The sequence below is a fragment of the Scomber japonicus genome, chromosome 6 (genome assembly GCF_027409825.1).
Source record: "Scomber japonicus isolate fScoJap1 chromosome 6, fScoJap1.pri, whole genome shotgun sequence".
Lineage (NCBI taxonomy): Eukaryota > Metazoa > Chordata > Actinopteri > Scombriformes > Scombridae > Scomber > Scomber japonicus.
Genome location: NC_070583.1, coordinates 26,736,966 through 26,756,127, shown reverse-complemented (window position 1 = coordinate 26,756,127; position 19,162 = coordinate 26,736,966). Strand labels below are relative to the sequence as shown.

The following is a 19,162-nucleotide window of genomic DNA, read 5'->3' as shown; positions in this document are numbered from 1 at the left end:
TTTTGTTTTTTGTTCACATCTTGAATATAATATTCCTCCAACACTCAAGGAATAGGGTGGAGCATATTCCTCACAGTCAAGTTGGTTGAATTTTATGTGAAACCATAAGTGAAATCATAGCTTCAAGGCCTGTACAGCAGTATTTTATTTCTACAAGTCACTGAAGTCTGGGTTGAAATGTGCAGCCAGACTCCACCTAAAAGTGAGAATGCTGCCCTCCATTAGGAAGAATATAACACAGGAAATACATGGTTTTATACTCTATGCAATGCATGTTTTAAGTTCTTCATAGGACACTATGTGGCTCACTGGCTGAGGTGAAAAGCTAGTACACTTGGGAGATAAAAGAAGCTTTAAAATACTGAGCTTTTACATGAAGCATGGTAGTGCGTTACACTAAAATGGTTGCTGTGATCCCACTAAGTAATATTTGTTGTCAAATGCATCCAAAATCTCAGTTATCTGATATTAATAAGTGCCTTATATTAAAGCTTACAGGTTTGATATTTTTGATACATTTTTTTTACACCGTTTTACAATTTCTATATACCCAACCAAATTTCTGGATTCATATGGACTTTTTTGAATCCCCATATTTCTGTGTCTGTTTGATCTCCTCTGAAATGTAATGTGACAGTTTAGGCTGCTTCGTCACAGTTCAGTCTCTTCTATTTGTATATTTTGCACATTTCATTCACACAGTGTTTACGCTGCACTGCCATGTTGTTATGACAGTGGTTGGACTCATATTCTGTTCAAAATTTTCACTATGGACTATCTTTGGAAGTTAATAACGCTCATCTGTAATAACAGCTGAAAAGATCAAACCAAATTTTCTGACAAAATCTGTTGAAATTTGATGGAAAATCTACTTCAATTTAAACCTAAAATGCTCTTCATCATATGAGTTTTCCACTGTCATAACACAGGTAGCGGTCAAACTTTTGGCCATTTATGGTACACAAAAATACACTTCAGTGTCGCATCTAGTTACAATAATGGCCTTTGTATTGTTCTTAGTCTTTTTGTTGTTTGTCTCGTTTGTACATTTAATCTATTTAAAGCATGTATCAATCAGTTTTCTAGTTTTAACTGAAAGAAAATGAGTCCTTGAGGTAAAACGCAGATAGGAAATGATATTCATTTTCACTTGGAAGGTCACGCTGTTGTTCAAACTGAGGTTTTAAATCTCACACTGTAGGTGTTCAAATCAATTTTGATGGCTGATAGGTCATTAAAGCTACATTCTGAAATAGGTCACCACATGTTAATAACATTTTAAGGGCATTTGTTCCTAGTGGCCCTTTGAAAGATTTTTAAATGGCTTGGACTTATCAGTTTTTGCCTGAATTATTAATTAGGGGTAAAGGGAAATGTGTCCTTGTATGTAAAATATGGTAGCCTGCGTTTGTTTTCTGTATGAGCCATTTCTTACCAAAGTATGTAGACATTAAAGCCCGTGTGGGCTTATGCACATTTGTACCCGTTTTGTTTTTAAGGTGGGACTGCTTTATATTGTCCTACCTGACTCGCAACGTTTATGACTCCAGATTTAACCAAAGATAATGTATTGTCAGACTTTTTAAAGGTTTTGAAAGGGATGATTTGTGTTTGTTATTCAAGATTTCTTTTTTCTCCTTTTTTGTATTAAAATGCATTTTATTTTTTATATTACATGATATTGTAATAAACAACATTTACAAAACGTTTCAGTGTATGTCATGATTCACATCTCTTGTCAAGCATCTCATCATGATCTCTGAACTGTATGAATCATTGGCACTAAAACTATCTGAAGGAGGATTTTGTTTCTAATTTGGCAAGAAAATTGTATTCAAATGCTTTTTTTCTCCACTGTGCTGCCAAACCGTCATGCTCTCTGTCTGGCTGAATGCCAACACCACATCAAAGGTCTATGCTGTGTGTGTGAGGGTGTGTATGTATATGTGTTTGTACAAGAGGAAGGATGTATGATGTGTTGTTTTAACCCTGATGGTCTCAGGTTACCTGTGATTCGATTCTGTCAGGACATGATGAGTAATGACAAACAAACAAGCACGTTCACTTAGTTGTTGTTCATCCACAGACAAGCAAAGCTCCACAAAGCCTCCAGATCTCCCCTGCTGAAGAGAAGCTGTCAAAGGATAATTTCACACAACCTGTGGTTCAATTTACATTTCAGGACTTTTGGGACAACCTTTTCCACAGCCATGATCTTCACACCCGAGCAGGTGGCTTGTGTGTGCGAGGTCCTTCTGCAGAGCGGTTGCATGGATCGTCTCGCTGGCTTCCTCCGGACTCTTCCTTCCCTCACCGCTTCCTCCTCCTGCCCTGGGGAGCTGGAGAGTGTGCTGAAGGCTAAAGCCGCAGTGGCCTTTCACCAGGGGTGCTTCACTGACCTCTACACCCTGCTGGAAGGCTTCCCCTTCTCGTCTCGCAGCCACCCGCTCCTGCAGCAGCTCTGGCTCCGAGCCCACTACATGGAGGCCGAGAAGCAGAGGGGCAGACCTCTGGGTGCTGTGGGGAAGTATCGAGTCAGGCGAAAGTTCCCTTTACCACACACCATCTGGGACGGAGAAGAGACCAGCTACTGTTTCAAGGTAGGAAAAAAAAATGTTATTTAACTTTCTGGCACACAATAGAAAGTGACTTTATGTTGTGTCTAGGGTTTAATTGAGTCCCAAATGTATGTTTTTGTGGAAAATGCCAGTGATGTAAAGCAACTGATTATATTTACTTCACTATTGTACCTGTACAGTTTAAAGATACTTGCATTTTGTGTACAATTACCAACACTGATACACAGATACTTGAAGTTTGTTATATTATCCATTGTGTTAAATCTTCATCTGAAAGGTAATTAGTAGGCAATAGGCCTGAGATGCAATGGAGTGGAAGTATAAAGTAGCATAAAATAGACATATTCAAATACAGAAGAAGTACCTCCTCTTCTAATGATGGACACTTTACTCAGACATCCCGGGATATTGTATATCATTTTTTTTACTTGAGGGTCTTGAGAGCTACCCTATCTGTGCTGTATCTGCATATGAATAACATTATGATTTTGCTTAAATTATTGAATTAATAAACAGGAAAAATCGCGGAGTTTACTTCGGGAGTGGTACCGCCATAAACCTTATCCCTCCAACCGGGAGAGGAGGGAGCTGGCAGCGGCCACCGACCTGACCACCACTCAGGTCAGCAACTGGTTCAAAAACCGCAGGCAGAGGGACCGAAACACGGAATCTAGCAGGTCAGTCTTGGGGGGGAGGGGCATCATTCAACCCTCTGAGGCATTGTGTCATTGTAAAGGTGCATGGGGGGATTTAGTGACATCTAGTGGTGAGGTTTCAGATTGCAACCCTAAATAAGAATAAGAAAGGTCCCCTCTACTTAAAGCTTGAGGAAGGTTGAACGCAAAGGCCCCTAGGTCAAAAACTCATTATAGAAAGAGTCATAATTGACCTTGTCTGCAGTTCGAGGTGACCTGTCAACAGTTTTACAGATGTCTCTTGGTGGTCTATGGGGAAAATGCTTTTTGGGCTGCAGGGGAATTCTTTGCTGCATTTATAACAATGAAAACACTGTTTTCGTATTTTTTTTATTTTAAGCACAGACCTTAGTGGTTAATTGAGCATTTCTTCCCAATCGTTCTCTTGCTCTTTAGTCTGAGAGTAAGTTTCATTGAAGCAGATTTTTCTCGCCATAATCATTCCTCCTATTCATATAAGAACATCCCCTCATGAAGTACTTGTAAGTGATTGGGGGCCAAAATCCACAGTCCTTCTTCTGTGCAAATATGTATTTAAAAGTATATGTGAAGCTAATATGAAGCTCACATCCAAATTAGTCATATCAAACAGATATCTTTCAATGTTACAGTCTTTTTTTAGTGTCAAAGTCCTTCTTTTTGTTATTTACATCACAGCTCAACAGGGAAACACAAAGAGGAAAATTGATGCTAAAAAGACTAAATCCACTTGATTTTTTTTTACATAAATAACTGTGGACACACTGTGGATTTTGTCCTCCATCACTTACATTGAAAGCACATTTAGCCAGTATGAATAAGTGTTTATACAGACACTTTTTGGATCTATCCTTTAAGTAAGACCAAGTGTAAGTAAAATGGTTTGTCTCTCCTTTAATGCCACATTACCATCAACAAAGCATATACAAGAGAACTAACTAAACTAATATTCTCTGAAGGTATTCTTGTGTTCAAATATACAGCTTTCTTTGTCTATCTTTATTATAGGATAACAGCACCATCTTGTGATCAAATGAGGACACAATGAGATTTAGAGGATATGTTCACAATTTTCTAAGTCCGTCTCAATACAATAGTGTTTGTTAAAATAACAGCCGGGTTCTCATATGGGCACTGAAATAGACTTTCTTCAAGGTAATCATTCCTCCTGTTCATACTGACTGTTAGAAGATCCCATTCAAATGTGCTTTCAATGTAACTGCAGTTTTAAGTTATAATCTACTTCTTAGTTGTTTTCTTGTACAGTAACAAAAAGAGATACATTGGCACTAAAAATACTAACTTAAATATATTGACTTTATTTGACACCTTTGGGCGGCTGAAGCTTCATGTTAGCTTCAAATAATTTTTTAACTACCTTTTTGCCTCCATCACCTCCATTACAAAGCATGAATGATTACAACAAGAAAAAACACGTCAATGTTTGTTTGGGCACCTTACTGTAATTTTAGGACAGACTTGAACATCCTGTGGTGTAACAAATCATTAGTAGCATGTTTCTGATGCTCTTCATCTCTTTATTCAGTTTTCAAAGTACTGGCTCTAGAGGAACTTCAGGGGACATCTATGCTTCCTCTAACAATGACCTTTCACCTGCAGGCAGCCCAAATCTCCAACACCGCTGCCCTCCACCTCTCTGTCACCCACCACCTTTTCTATGACATACTGTGTGTGGAGGCCTCATCTAAGTTAACACTTCTAGTACTTGATTGTTTCTTTTTTATTGTATTTGTGATTCTGTATTTCTCTTTCCTGAATGTAAAATCTATTTTCTGGTGTCAATAAAAGAAAAAAATACTTTTCAAGTAAAGTTTATTATCAAAACATGACTTAGCAGACATTACACCATGACTTAAACGTGTACAGACACATACCATACAAGACAGACAGTAAAAGTAATAATCATACGACTGGAATCAACTCAACATAGCGGCTCACTGATGTGCTGTGAAGCTCTGGGACGATGTCCACGCTTCAGAAAAAAAGACTCACTCATCTGGAAACACAAGATTTCCACAAGGCATCAGAACATTTATACAGATTAGATTTGTTAAAGGGTGGGGAAAATAAAACGAGACCACTAGCAATTTTCAGTGTTTTTGACCTCCCATATTGCTTCAAAGTCTGACAGAAACGAAATAAAACCATTCTAACTTTATTGCAGATTTTGATCATTACACCTTTTATACAATGTAAAAGACCATTCAATGTATTTTTACTCTAATTATCATTCCACTGAAACAAAGTGTGCAGTGTAGCCTCCCACTACAGATAGCAATGAGTGACAGCAGGTTGTAAGGCCAAGAGGATCTTCACTTAAAGTGAAGGTAAAATCAAGACTTCTTCACAGATATAAACTAGCTGTCCTTCAACATTGTCACTGCATAAACAGTGTTCACACTAGCTCAGAGAACAAAAACTGATTTTATAGTCTGTCTTTAATAAGACATAAGTGCATCTCAATCGATTCATGGGCTAAAGAAAGGCTATGGGTTTTTTTCACAGGAATAAAGCAAAAATATTCATTAGAGTGCTTTTGAATTCACAGACTCATACAGTTCCTCAGGTACCATTATCATCATTATTATTTTAATTCAGACACTTTGTACCCACATCACATGCCCAGGATGAAACCACAGGGACTGGTCAGTCCAGCAGGGCCATGTCTTTGGTAAAGTTCAGCTGGTGTCCTGGTGTATTGACAGGTTGATTATTTAGGTCATTTCACCAGGTTATTCTCACATGTTTGGGTTCATGCTGGTAATTTATCAATCACCAGTGTGATGAACCACATTGGTATTCAGTACAGGGAGGAGCGTGCAGGGCTCCTCAGCTGCGTGGACCTTCACCAACAGTACTCATTAATGCTTCAGGGTGGCGTTCAGAAGCCCAGGTACTCTGCCAGAAACACAGCCATGATCTTGGTCAGGTTCTCCACAGTCGGGCGGTGCATGTTCTCCTCTGTGTCGTCCAGTGTGTGCCAGAACTGTGGGAAGGGTGTGGCGATGACATGGAGCACAGGAACACCTGTAAATGAAAGTGATGATGATACTTCTGACACATTTATGCAAACATAAACTCTTTACAGTTTCAGAGCACATTTTTGTCGAAAAATAACAATAATAACATTCAGTCTACAAAGAAAATTGTGTCCTCAAAAGAGGTGTCAGGGGCAAAACTGGGAAATGGGAAAGAAGTATGTGAAGTGTAAAATAAATACATTCAATGTGTTTAATGTAATGTGCATTTTTTAACAGTTTTCTGATGTTTTATTGTTGCAGTGATAAATCAAGAGTACAATTGGCAGATCTGCTGACAGTGAAAGTACTTGTTAGTTGTAGCCCAAGTTCAGTGATTAAGTACAACTGCTTTTTAGTGGGAGCTGGCATCCACCACTGTGGTAACAGAACAGAGAAAAGCCAGGATCCAAATGAGCCACTGTGGGTTCATGAGGGAGGAGCAGCACTTCCTTCCTCTGCCCTGTACATATCTAAGTTGCAAGTGCGAAGCAGTGCAGTGAACAAAGTGGTGAGAGCAATCTGGACTGGCTGCAGAATGCTGCTTTATATGGATTACCGTATTTATTTATGAAGTTGATTAGATATGTAATGTTTAACATAGAAGCATGCATAAATGTAGATTTCGTTTTGTCTGCATTATGTTGTGTATTATATTTGTGCTTGCTGGTGCAGAAGGAGCGAATACTCCAGAAGTCGTGCAGCCAGTTACTGAATGTGTAATGTGTCCGTCTATTGTATGTGTGTCATTATCACTCACCTTTATGAAGGAAGGGGATGTGGTCATCCTGCACAGGACCAAGGTACACATCCTTCCTGAAGTAGGTCTGCTCTGAGGGGTGAGATGTCAACAGACCCTGTCGATGGAGTCTCTTCTCTGAGGATCAGGGTTGAAGGCAGAATTAGGGCACCTAACAGAGAGACTAAAAAATGTATGCAAAACCTTGTCTGCAACTCGCAGTTTTTACCTGCAGCAATGAGACGGTCAAACCAGCGTGCCGTGTTGTCGAAGTGATTTGCTATCAGTGGATCAGGACCACCGAGAAGATCCAGCAGCACAAACAGGTCCTATAGAGAGAGTTTAAAGTAGAAACAGAGAAATCAGTAGCTGGAAGTTGATATTAAAGTAGAGTTTTCGTGCAATTATGGCACAAATTATTATTGCACAAATGTAAAAAAACAAACAAACAAAAGAAAAAACATGGAGAAACAGTAGAGAAGCAGTATTGAGTAATAATAACCGGTAAAGTATTGAACATGTCACAATTTTTCTCAATAAATATATTTCTAAAGGTGCTATTGACATGAACTTTTCACCAGATGTCAGTAACAACCCAAGTAATCCTTACATACAAAGAAACCAAAATAAAAAAAGTTCAGAAATTAATTTATGTGTAATAAAATGAAATGACACAGAAAAAGTATTTCACCAGATGTCGGTAAGAACCCATGCAATCCACACATGCAAAGAAATCAAACCAAAGACGTCCATAAATTAAGTTATGTGTAATAATTTGAAATGACACAGGGAAAAAGTATTGAACACATGAAGAAAAGGAGGTGCAAAAAGGCATGGAAAGCCAAGACACCAGCTGAAATCTATCAGCAATTTGAAAGCAATCCTGCCACTTGTCAGTCTAAATTAATATCAGCTGGTTCAGTCCCAACTGATGGCCTACAAAAAGGTGTCACACGAGAAACATCTTATGATGGGTGAAAGCAAAGAGCTCTCTCAAGACCTTTGCAACTTTATTGTTGCAAAACATACTGATGGCATTGGTTACAGAAGGATTTCAAAACTTCTGAATGTTCCAGTGAGCACTGTTGGGGCCATAATCGGGAAGTGGAAAGAACATAATTTCACCATCAACCGGCCACGACCAGGTGCTCCAAGCAAGATTTCTAACATTGAAACTAATTATCAGAAGATTTGTCCAAGAGCCAAGGACCAGTTGTGGAGAGCTTGAGAAAGACCTGAAATTAGCAGGTACTATTATTTACAACTGAAGAAGCATGTTGAAGCGCTTTTAAAGTTTGCTGCACAACATTTAGACAAGGCTGTGAAATACTGGGAGAATATAGTCTGGTCAGATGAGACCAAAATTTAACTCTTTGGATGCCATAATACAACCATGTTTGGGGGTCAAATGGCACTGCACATCACATCAAAAACACCATAGCAACGGTGAAGGAAGGATGAATGGAAAAATGATTGATAAAAATCTGCTGCCATCTACCAGGATGATGAAGATGAAATGAGGGTGGATATTTCAGCAAGACAATGATCCCAAACACACAGCCAAGGAAACTCTCAATTGGTTTCAGAGAAAGAAAATAAAGCTGCTAGAATGGCCCAGCCAATCACCTGACTTGAATCCAATAGAAAATCTATGGAACGAAGATCAAAGTTCATGGAAGAGTCCCACAGAACCTTCCAGATTTGTGTGGAAGAATGTGCCAAAATCACACCTGAGCAATGCGGCGACTAGTTTCTCCACACAGGAGGTGTCTTGAAGCTGTCATTACCAACAAAGGCTTTCGTAAGTATTAAATACATTTCAGTAAGCATGTTCAATACTTTTTCCCTGTGTCATTCCATTTTATTACACATAACTTAATTTCTGAACTTATTTATTTTTGTTTCTATGTATGGATTGCTTGTGGTGTTACTGAGATCTGGTGAAAATTTCACGTCAATAGCACCTTTGGAAATATATTTACTGAGAAAAATGGTGACGTGTTCAATACTTTTACCCACTGTACGTAACTACTCTAAAGTTTAAAAAGGTGCTGTGTTTACATAGGATGCTAAATTCAGCCTGTTCATACATAATTCAGAGTGTGCCCGATTCGGGATGTGAGGATGACCATGAAGGAAGTGTATTTCTGCACAACAAACACACGGTTTCCTCACCACAGCCTGCAGCATGGTGGTGTGTGTGGAGCCTGCAGGGTGAGGTGTGTTGGCCATGCGCTCAGCCAGGTGACGGGAGCCATACAGCGAGTCCGTAGCGGTCCATTCTTCAAATGACTCCTCTCCATCAAAAAATACAAGCTGCAGAGTCACTGGAAGTTTCTAGGAGAAGATGGAGAGTCAAATTAAAATGCACTTTTCGACTAGCAGCAACTGAGGCCGGCTTCTCTCTCTGCAGTGTCGTCGCAGTGTGAATAATACTAACTGCATACATCACGGCCTCTGGAGAGATACTGCTATATACAGATGACTGCTGCACACAAAACAAGGAGCTGGAGTCAGCAGTTTCTACCCTGTGCTGTAGCTACATACAGAGGCAGGGGGATGAAATGAGAGTGTAAGAAGGAAAAAAGAGAAGCTCCTCTCTTGGCAGGATGTCAGGCTTTGTCTTGTCACTTCTAGAAAGAAAAGAAGGGAAGCTTATGAAGGGAACAGAAATGCATCAATCTAATCTGTCAACATCTGCTCCAGTAAACGTCTTTTTTATGTACATCTGTACCATTACACACACACCTGCTGTTTGAAGGATCTAAGCTGAGCATCCAGAGAAGTGGCGAGCTCCAGGATCATAGCGCAGGGCACAGCTGAGTCACTGGCCCCCAGGAACACCTTCTCTGGGGCTCGGGGGTCTGGAGGCAAGGCCTTGGAGTCATAGTGGCAGGTCAGTAGCAGCCTGCGTGGGGCTGAAGGATCCAGGGTGGCAACAATGTTGGTGAACGACACCTTCCCACGAGGGGTTGGAGAGTGGAAGGCGTCCAAGTCGATGACCCAGCCAGCAGACAACGAGGACAGGGTGGAGGTGATGTGCTGTTGTAGAGCAGAAAGAGTGGATTAAAGATGAGTGATGAAAGAAAAAAGGAGAACATGTGAAGAGAGGACGAAGTTATCTACACACACCTGCTGTACAGCCAGGCTGCCTTGTGTTCCTGGCAGCCTCTCTATTAGGATGGGCTTCAGGTGAGTCTCCCACAGGCGAGTCCCGTCCACCTGAGAGGCCAGACGATGGATTTGAGCTGGAGAGCATTTACTGGGTTTGTGGGACAACTGGAGGAGAAAGGAAAATAAACTGATCAACAACGAGAAAAACAATGTGTTCTGTGAACAAAAATAACATAAAACAAGAATCTGTCCTGTTTCAGGTGTTCAACATCTCTGAGCTATATTGTTCACATATATTTGGTCCGTTTTTGTGTAATACTGTTATTCTATTGTTACACCTACATTTACAATATCTGTCTGTTCTGGAGAAAAGAGTCCTCCTCTGTTTCTATTCCTGAGGTTTCTACCTTTATTCCCTCTTGAAGGTTTAATCTTGAAGGTTTTCCTTCAGCTAAATGAAAGATCTAATCCTACAGGCTAAAACAATTAGCCAATGAATTGATTATTCAGATAACAAATAAACAATCTGCAGATATTTTTATACTCAATTTATTGTTACAGTGATTAGTCAAGCCAAAATGCAAAGTTATTCAAAGTCCAGCTTGTCAAAAATGAACAGTTGGCGCTACCCTTTATCTTATAGGACAGTATTTGAATATATTTGGGTAGTGGACTATTTTATACATTAAATATGTCACCCTGTGCTCTGGGGAACTGGGGCTTTCGTCAATTTTTTGACATGCTATAAAGAAGAACATAATCGGTAGATTAACTGATAGTGAAACTTGAAGCCCAAACTTATACTGTCCTGTTTTATGTCTTCTTCTATTACAGATATTTTATTTCAAATGTAACACTTTTTAAATTGTATTTGTATTGAAAATTGTATTTAATTGTATTTATTGCCTTGTGTTGCTTTTACATTCTGAAAGGACTTTGATTTGCCTTTTTGAAATGTACTATATAATAAATATGCATTACCCTAGTCCTACAGTATGCTGTAGGACTAGTCCTACAGTCCTACAGTATGCTGTAGGACTAGTCCTACAGCATACTGCACGGACTGTAAAACCCTTAAGGCAAACTTGTGATTTTTTGGCATAGCCTGTATTACATGAATGAACTCCGATTAGAGGCACTGACTGTGAATTGCTGAATAAATATTGTTACTGGTCTATTCTGGTTCTTTAATGGATGTAACACACACACAACAGAACAACACAAAAAGTATTGTGGAGGAAGAAATGTGGAAGTTAAATCTACTTTTGCATATTTGGATCTCTACTATCTGTAAAGGACTCAAGAATCAAGTCCAGTCTCATGGCCCAGCTGCAGACACATATACGCTGCTGATAACGCTTACCCTGTCTTTAGCCAGATCTGCAAATGGCATGCGGTTCACATGTCCACTGCTGGTGTCGTTGGATAGGTAGACTCCCAGCACCACCGCCAACACCAGGACCCCGAGGAGACACAGCAGCAGTACCCGGGCCCGGGGCATCCGCACCCGGTCACAGCCGGGGAAAGAGCCGCTCCCGTTGCTCTGCTGCAGAGGCTTGTACCGCCGGCTGGACCTGGACATGACTGCAGGTGCAGGTCTCTCCGATGATCAACAACAGCTACGTGTCCAAACTGATGTGTGTGGTGAACAGGAGAGAAACACACACAGGAAGGAAGTGGAGGAAGCAGACTGGAAGAGACCAGCAGAGTTTCGGCTCGGCTGTAACATTTAATCCTGTGTGTAGTCCTGTTTCAACATCACAGCCCATCGTCTGTAGTGGTCCAAATGTTCAGTGTGAGTCCTGCAGCACAGTTTTCTAAATGCATGTTTTTAGGATTCATTTACACAGAAACAACAAATGTCTCTATCTATCTTCAACTTCTGAGAGTCTTTCCTGCAGAGTTAATTTAATGTTGATCCGATAAAACCTTCAAAACAAAAAAAACACAACAAAACTTATCCTAACTCTTCTGATACAGCAGTCCAATAAAAAAGGTACAAATATCAGTCCACGGTGTCACTTCTTCTGTGGTTTTTAATATGATTGATAAATGTGCAGCAGCGCCGCCTGCTGGTCTGAAGTGTCAGAGACCACAGAAACAGTATCAATACAGATCTATACAGATCAATACAGTATCAATGCAGGTAAATAAGATAAGATATTTATTTATTAGTCCCACGATGAGGAAATTTACAGTTAACAGTTAGATAGGACACAAGAGTAATATTGGTGTTTCTAATAACATTGGAAATATTATCTTAAAACATGTCAATCTGTTTATGATAAGCCTACAGGCTGCTTCACATTTCCCCTCTGATAGTTCTTGAGAGACATTGTGAACAGTGTGACAAATGTTTACAATATACTGTTACAATATTGTATTTTTTTTCATCTTTATTGGTCAAAATTTGAAACACATAAACACAAATAACACACGAATAAAGGAAAATCATCATACAAAACTGTCGAACCAGTCGATAAAGGACATAGAGCAACATAAAAGACACAGGAAATCATATGTTTAAAAAAAAAGGAAAAGCCCAAAGGAAATAAGAGAACTGAAGACACAGTGTGTAAAATGTTACTATCTGTACCTGGCTTTTGTATGAGTATAATGATTTAATGCGAAATTTCTAAGTGAAATGTGTAAAATGCATAGTAAAATTATCATCACATACTTACCTGATTCTTTTCATGCACTTATTTATTTGGCACGTAAAATGTTCTCCTGCTGTTTCTATTCCAGTCTACAAAATGAGCAGAATTTTTCTCTCCCTCTTCAGTCCTCAAAGTGCTTGGGGGACTCTTTCATACCATCAACCATCAGACTGTACAACACCACAGCACACCACACCCACTCCCACTCCCATTAAAAAAGACTGATGCTGTCCATACTTTGCAAATCCCAGGAAGATTGCACACATGTATATAATCTCAGGAACTTCTGCAAATTGCACATTTATATATTGCAGATTTATTTACACAGTAGTATTTAATTTTATTTATCACTTTCACCCTTATGCTACTACTTTTTTTCCCCACTCTACTGCTGTGTCAATTTGAATTTCTCCCACGGGGGATCAATAAAGATACATTTTATCTTATCTACAGGTATTGTATGATTCTTCACATGCACTTACTTATTTTGGCAATTAATGTTGGCTAAGAGTTTTGATTAAGATGTCTCCTGCTGTTTTGATTCCAGTCTACAAAATCAACAGAATTGTTCTCTCCTTCTTCAGTCCACTTAGTTCTTGATCTGATAACTGCCCCTTGAGCTTTTCATTCATAAAATCTAACTCATTTTCTCAATCTATGTAATATTTTCTTCAAGCCGTTCATATACTTAACATATTTGCTGAAGGAGGTTGAATATTGGTAGATTTTGTAGTCTAAAAATAATATGGAAGTCACCATGACAAGGCTTATCATATGACCTACTTCTTTTGTTTTCATAATTTCCCGCCAGATTTAGTCCGGGAAAATAAACGGAACGGGAAGCTGATGTTCTCAACAGTTCCGATTGGTCTGCTGTTGCTAAGTCCCGCCTTCTCTCGCTGCTGATTGGTTGCCGCGCCTGTATGTTCCTGCTTCTAGCGATGACGCCTTCCGTACAAATACAGGGTTAGCGGGATTTTCGGGAGTCATTCGCGCGTTTCTCCTCTGATGCAAGGACCTGGTTTGTGTTCAGCCGCACACCTTAATACCGAGGAGACGTTAAACTTGTAGCTGGAGACTCAGGAGTCACATTCAACTCTGCCAGCATGCATGTGGTCAAGAGAGGTGAGCTGATTTTCATTGCTATGGAGCTGCGTAACTAAGGCCTGAGTTAGCCTGAATGCTACTACTGTCAGAGATGTGGATTTACCAGATTTTAGGACCGTGATAGAGACGACTGCTTAGGTTAAAGCAGGAAACCCTAACCCTTACACTATTGTATAAAGTTTACTAGAAGCTAGTTTTATGAAGTTACATCATAGGTTGTTGTTAAGTTAGTCTGTTTAGTGCTGAAGTTAAACAGCATGTAGTGTTTGTAAAAAAAAAAAAAAAAAAAAGAAAAGAAAAAGACTAAATGTTCAGGTGGATATACTAATTAAAGTGTCATTTCTGAATCAGTCTGTACAGTTTTGCATTTGAAGTCTGTGTTTATAGCCGTAGGTCTTTTGTTATGTTGGCGCGAAGAGTCAAAGTTATAAAAGGCCTTCATGACTCACAATGAGGACCTCCGACGTTATGAGAGGAAGAAATACTCAAGAGCTCAAATAAAACATCTTCAAGCATTGATTGAGGCTGCTTTCAACATCAAACTACTCATTTTATCTGTTCGAGTCAAACCTGATCCATTTTAATAGTTGAAAGCTTAAATTAACTTCTGTAAGCCTGAAAAAGTTTTTGACTATAATAAAATCTACCATTCAAATGTTGTTGCATCCTTAACTTTTAATAGGTCGATAGAAATAATTATTACTTAAGTTCTTTTGTTTTAGATAACATGAAATCATAAATTGTGTGACTGTGAAACACCATTTCTGCTCTCTGAAACATTAATGAAGGATCTATCATCCATTACATAATTATTTTGTTTGAGTTTGATAATATGAAGACTTTATGATTCACTTGTAGTTTATATTCTTTTATGTTGTAGCTGTACAAACTTCATGGGGAAAAGACAATAAATGTTTCTTACTGTAGCTTCGATACTTATGGTACTTCCTGTTCATACAGTCGATTAGATGATCCCTTCATGCTGCACTTATAATATAAGTGATGGGGCAAAAATCCAGTGTAAAAATGTATTTAGAAGTTTATCTGAAGCTAATATGACTTTCAATGATACAGTCTCTAAGTCCTTAAAAACAATGGTTGTGGATTCACTTACATTGTAAACACATTATGAATGGATGTTGGCACAATATGAACAGGAGGAATGATTACAGTAAGAAACGTGTGACTGTTATTTTGGCACATATCCTTTAAGACTTTGGATTAAATATTATCCAGTCTGTAACTACTTTAACAAATACATCCATTAGTTTAATAGAAGCATTTGCTTTAATATCAAAGAGTAATATTCATGTGTGGTTGGACAGACTCTCATGACTCTAACATACTACTACTACTACTACTACTACTACTACTACTACTACTACTACTACTACTACTAATAATAATAATAATAATAATAATAATGTATGTGTATTTAATTTAAAAAAAAAAACCTGATCACGGATATGATTTTAACTGATAAAGTATAATTAATAGTTTAATCTTTACTATTTTTAATTTTGTTTGGGTTTAACTGAGAACTGTGTACTTGTTTTTCAGATGGACGCCAGGAGCGCGTCATGTTCGATAAAATCACCTCTCGCATCCAGAAGCTCTGCTACGGGCTGAACTCTGACTTTGTGGATCCGGCCCAGATTACCATGAAGGTGATCCAGGGTCTGTACAGCGGCGTCACCACCGTCGAGCTTGACACGCTGGCAGCGGAGATCGCCGCCACGCTCACAACTAAACACCCCGACTACGCCATCCTCGCCGCTCGGATCGCCGTCTCAAACCTCCACAAGGAGACGAAGAAGGTGTTCAGTGACGTGATGGAGGATCTGTACAACTACGTCAACCCACTGAACAGACGCCACTCCCCCATGATCTCCAAGGAGACGCTCGACCTCGTTCTTGAGAACAAAGACCGCCTCAACTCGTCCATCATTTACGACAGAGATTTCTCCTACAACTTCTTTGGCTTCAAGACTCTTGAGCGGTCCTACCTGCTGAAGATCAACGGCAAGGTGGCCGAGCGCCCGCAGCACATGCTCATGAGGGTGGCGGTCGGAATCCACAAGAAAAATATTGACGAGGCCATCGAGACCTACAACCTGCTGTCAGAGAGGTGGTTCACCCACGCCTCCCCCACTCTCTTCAACGCAGGAACCAACAGGCCTCAACTGTCCAGCTGCTTCCTGCTCGCCATGAAGGATGACAGCATCGAGGGCATTTACGACACACTGAAGCAATGCGCCCTTATCTCCAAATCGGCGGGGGGAATTGGTGTGGCCGTCAGTTGCATCAGATCAACTGGGAGCTACATCGCCGGCACCAACGGCAACTCCAACGGGCTCGTCCCCATGCTGAGGGTTTACAACAACACAGCACGCTACGTCGATCAGGGCGGCAACAAGAGACCTGGAGCCTTCGCCATGTACCTGGAGCCGTGGCACTTTGATGTGTTCGAGTTCTTGGAGCTGAAGAAGAACACTGGGAAGGAGGAGCAGAGAGCCAGAGACCTTTTCTATGGGATGTGGATCCCAGACCTCTTCATGAAGAGAGTGGAGAGCAACCAGGAGTGGTCTCTGATGTGTCCGAACGAGTGTCCCGGGCTGGACGAGTGCTGGGGGGAGGAGTTTGAGAAACTCTACACCAAATACGAGAAGGAGGGCAGGGTGAAGCGTGTGGTGAAGGCCCAGCAGGTGTGGCACGCCATTATTGAGTCCCAGACAGAAACCGGTACACCGTACATGCTTTACAAAGACGCCTGCAACAGGAAGAGCAACCAGCAGAACCTCGGTACCATCAAATGCAGCAACCTCTGCACGGAGATTGTCGAGTACACGAGCGATGACGAGGTGGCCGTCTGTAATCTGGCCTCCATCGCTCTCAACATGTACGTCACCCCCGAGCGGACTTTTGACTTTAAAAAACTGGCCCACGTGACCAAAGTAATCGTGAAAAACCTGAACAAGATCATCGACATTAACTTCTACCCGGTGCCCGAAGCCGAGAACTCCAACAAGCGTCACAGGCCCATCGGAATCGGCGTCCAGGGATTGGCAGACGCCTTCATCCTGATGCGTTACCCCTTCGAAAGCCCAGAGGCTCAGCTGCTCAACATCCAGATCTTTGAGACCATTTACTACGCTTCCCTGGAGGCGAGCTGCGATCTGGCGGCCGAGCACGGCGCCTACGAGACATACCCGGGCTCTCCCGTCAGCAAAGGCATCCTCCAGTACGACATGTGGGAGAAGACGCCGACTGACCTGTGGGACTGGAAGCTGCTGAAGGAGAAGATCGCTAAACACGGCGTGAGGAACAGTCTGCTGCTGGCCCCGATGCCCACGGCCTCCACCGCGCAGATCCTTGGCAACAACGAGTCGATCGAGGCGTACACCAGCAACATCTACACCCGCAGGGTCCTCTCCGGAGAGTTCCAGATCGTCAACCCTCACCTGCTCAAAGACCTGACAGAAAGAGGTCTGTGGAGCGAGGAGATGAAGAACCAGCTGATCGCTCACAATGGCTCCATTCAGGTAATCTTTCGTGTCAAAGGTCACAGTGATTTTATTAGTTGGTTTGGATAACAGACCGATTTTAAACGTACTTTAAATTAAATTTTCTGTCAATTACAAGTCTCAGCTCTGCTACCGTGGGTTTTCTTTAAACGTAAAAGAAAAGTACTAAAGACTTTTTATATGAGACATTTCTAATCGCGTTTTTTCTAATCAAACAGGAAATTGCAGAGATTCCAGATGATCTGAAGCAGCTGTATAAAACCGTTTGGGAAATATCTCAGAAGATGGTTCTCAAGATGGCGGCTGACCGTGGCGCCTTCATCGACCAGAGTCAGTCCCTGAACATCCACATCGCAGAGCCCAACTACGGCAAACTGACCAGCATGCACTTCTACGGCTGGAAACAGGTAAGTGAGACCCAGAGGATGATTTTACTTGACTGCTATCATACCACTACATGTGTTAACTGCGGCTCTCTCTCACTACAGGGTTTAAAGACGGGGATGTACTACCTGCGGACGAAGCCCGCCGCTAACCCCATCCAGTTCACCCTGAACAAGGAGAAGCTGAAGGAAGCGCCGACGGACCCTAAATCCTCGGATCAGGACCTCAAAGAGCGCAACAAGGCTGCCATGGTGTGCTCTCTGGAGAACAAAGACGACTGCCTCATGTGTGGGTCTTAAACGCCTCGTCTTGCCCACTTAAGCAGGATGAAAGTTGTCTTACTATGACTTGACAGTGAAACTTTGGACAATGTGCCTGAGGGTATTCACAAGTGCTTCCGTTAAAAACTTGAGCACTTTTTTCATTGACCTTGTGCAGTGTTTGGAGCTGAATGTATAGAATTATTTTATAAACGCGTATTCTGTCAACTCACTTGTTCAATAGAGAAAATTGGATAAGTGTACTTTAAAAGTGTGTTTTATGTTAACTAAAATGGCTTTGTAATAAAAAATAAACTTTTTTAAATGCACTTTGTTTAATTGTTTTCTGCAGAGTCGGTCAGCTTCACTTGAAACAGGCTGCAGGGCTGCACCTGATTCTAATTGAATTACTTATTCTATTAAGATTTATTTATAGAGCACCAAATTACAACAGGAGTGATCTCAGGACACTTTTCACATAGAGTAGTTTAGACTGGACTCTATTTACACAGAGCCAATATTCCCCTGTGAGCACTTGGCAGCTGAGCAAGAACTTCCCTTTTAACAGGAAGAAACTTGGAGCAGAACCGGGCTCGAAGTGGACCACAATCTGCTCCAGCTGGTTGGGTTTAACAATATCAATAATAGTAACAATAACTATAATAATGTAAGTATGACTAATGATAGTAAATTAGGGTTTCAAGCAAGACCATGGGGGTTCCTGCAGCCAGCCCATAGAAGCTGATCATTTCTGTAGCTAGTTTGAGCTACAGAACAAAAAAAATAAATCCATTGACATCTTGACATCTTCCCCACCCCCAAAAATGTTAATGAACCCAGCAAATATTTTTACTCTACAATTGATTTATGAAATTGATCAATTATTGCAGATTAATCTTTTGTTAATGCTGCATGTTTTTAGGGTTAGTCTGCAGTGCCATTAATGCACTTTTCCCCATTAGTGCTGAAACAATTAAATTATTAAATCAATGAACTAATTTGAGAATCATTTGGAGTCATTTAAGAAAAAAAATATTTTCTGGTTTCTTCTGACAGTAAATTGAGTTATTTACAGACCAAATA

General features: G+C 40.6%; 3 protein-coding genes across 3 annotated transcripts; 2 read left to right on the top strand and 1 right to left on the bottom strand.

The window, feature by feature from the left end:
- The first annotated feature begins 2,210 nt into the window (after nucleotides 1-2,210).
- six9 (SIX homeobox 9) lies at nucleotides 2,211-4,935 on the top strand. The gene is made up of 3 exons (XM_053320242.1): nucleotides 2,211-2,600; nucleotides 3,096-3,256; nucleotides 4,800-4,935. The coding sequence occupies exons 1-3, from the start codon at nucleotides 2,211-2,213 to the stop codon at nucleotides 4,933-4,935; spliced, it is 687 nt and encodes a 228-aa protein (XP_053176217.1).
- A 134-nt stretch (nucleotides 4,936-5,069) lies between these two features.
- Nucleotides 5,070-12,015, bottom strand: qpctla (glutaminyl-peptide cyclotransferase-like a). The gene is made up of 7 exons (XM_053320808.1): nucleotides 11,508-12,015; nucleotides 10,163-10,309; nucleotides 9,779-10,072; nucleotides 9,206-9,367; nucleotides 7,260-7,359; nucleotides 7,052-7,168; nucleotides 5,070-6,301 (listed from the first exon to the last, which is right to left on the bottom strand). Exons 1-7 carry the CDS (start codon nucleotides 11,724-11,726, stop codon nucleotides 6,156-6,158), a joined length of 1,185 nt encoding a protein of 394 aa, XP_053176783.1. The 5' UTR covers nucleotides 11,727-12,015; the 3' UTR covers nucleotides 5,070-6,155.
- A 1,800-nt stretch (nucleotides 12,016-13,815) lies between these two features.
- LOC128360682 (ribonucleoside-diphosphate reductase large subunit) lies at nucleotides 13,816-18,402 on the top strand. The gene is made up of 4 exons (XM_053321170.1): nucleotides 13,816-13,929; nucleotides 15,472-17,453; nucleotides 17,654-17,842; nucleotides 17,924-18,402. Exons 1-4 carry the CDS (start codon nucleotides 13,911-13,913, stop codon nucleotides 18,116-18,118), a joined length of 2,385 nt encoding a protein of 794 aa, XP_053177145.1. The 5' UTR covers nucleotides 13,816-13,910; the 3' UTR covers nucleotides 18,119-18,402.
- The last annotated feature ends 760 nt before the right edge of the window (nucleotides 18,403-19,162 follow it).

What these genes read in the sequence shown, in the direction of transcription:
- six9 (XM_053320242.1), top strand. Translation starts at nt 2,211, where the DNA reads ATGATCTTCACACCCGAGCAGGTGGCTTGTGTGTGCGAGGTCCTTCTG. An exon ending in AGACCAGCTACTGTTTCAAG is followed by an intron (nt 2,601 to 3,095) that starts GTAGGAAAAAAA and finishes ATTAATAAACAG; the next exon opens with GAAAAATCGCGGAGTTTACT. An exon ending in CGAAACACGGAATCTAGCAG is followed by an intron (nt 3,257 to 4,799) that starts GTCAGTCTTGGG and finishes CTCTTTATTCAG; the next exon opens with TTTTCAAAGTACTGGCTCTA.
- qpctla (XM_053320808.1), bottom strand. Translation starts at nt 11,726, where the DNA reads ATGTCCAGGTCCAGCCGGCGGTACAAGCCTCTGCAGCAGAGCAACGGG. An exon ending in TTAGATCCTTCAAACAGCAG is followed by an intron (nt 9,368 to 9,778) that starts GTGTGTGTGTAA and finishes ATCTTCTCCTAG; the next exon opens with AAACTTCCAGTGACTCTGCA. An exon ending in TGACCGTCTCATTGCTGCAG is followed by an intron (nt 7,169 to 7,259) that starts GTAAAAACTGCG and finishes CCTGATCCTCAG; the next exon opens with AGAAGAGACTCCATCGACAG.
- LOC128360682 (XM_053321170.1), top strand. An exon ending in CTCACAATGGCTCCATTCAG is followed by an intron (nt 17,454 to 17,653) that starts GTAATCTTTCGT and finishes CTAATCAAACAG; the next exon opens with GAAATTGCAGAGATTCCAGA. An exon ending in ACTTCTACGGCTGGAAACAG is followed by an intron (nt 17,843 to 17,923) that starts GTAAGTGAGACC and finishes CTCTCACTACAG; the next exon opens with GGTTTAAAGACGGGGATGTA.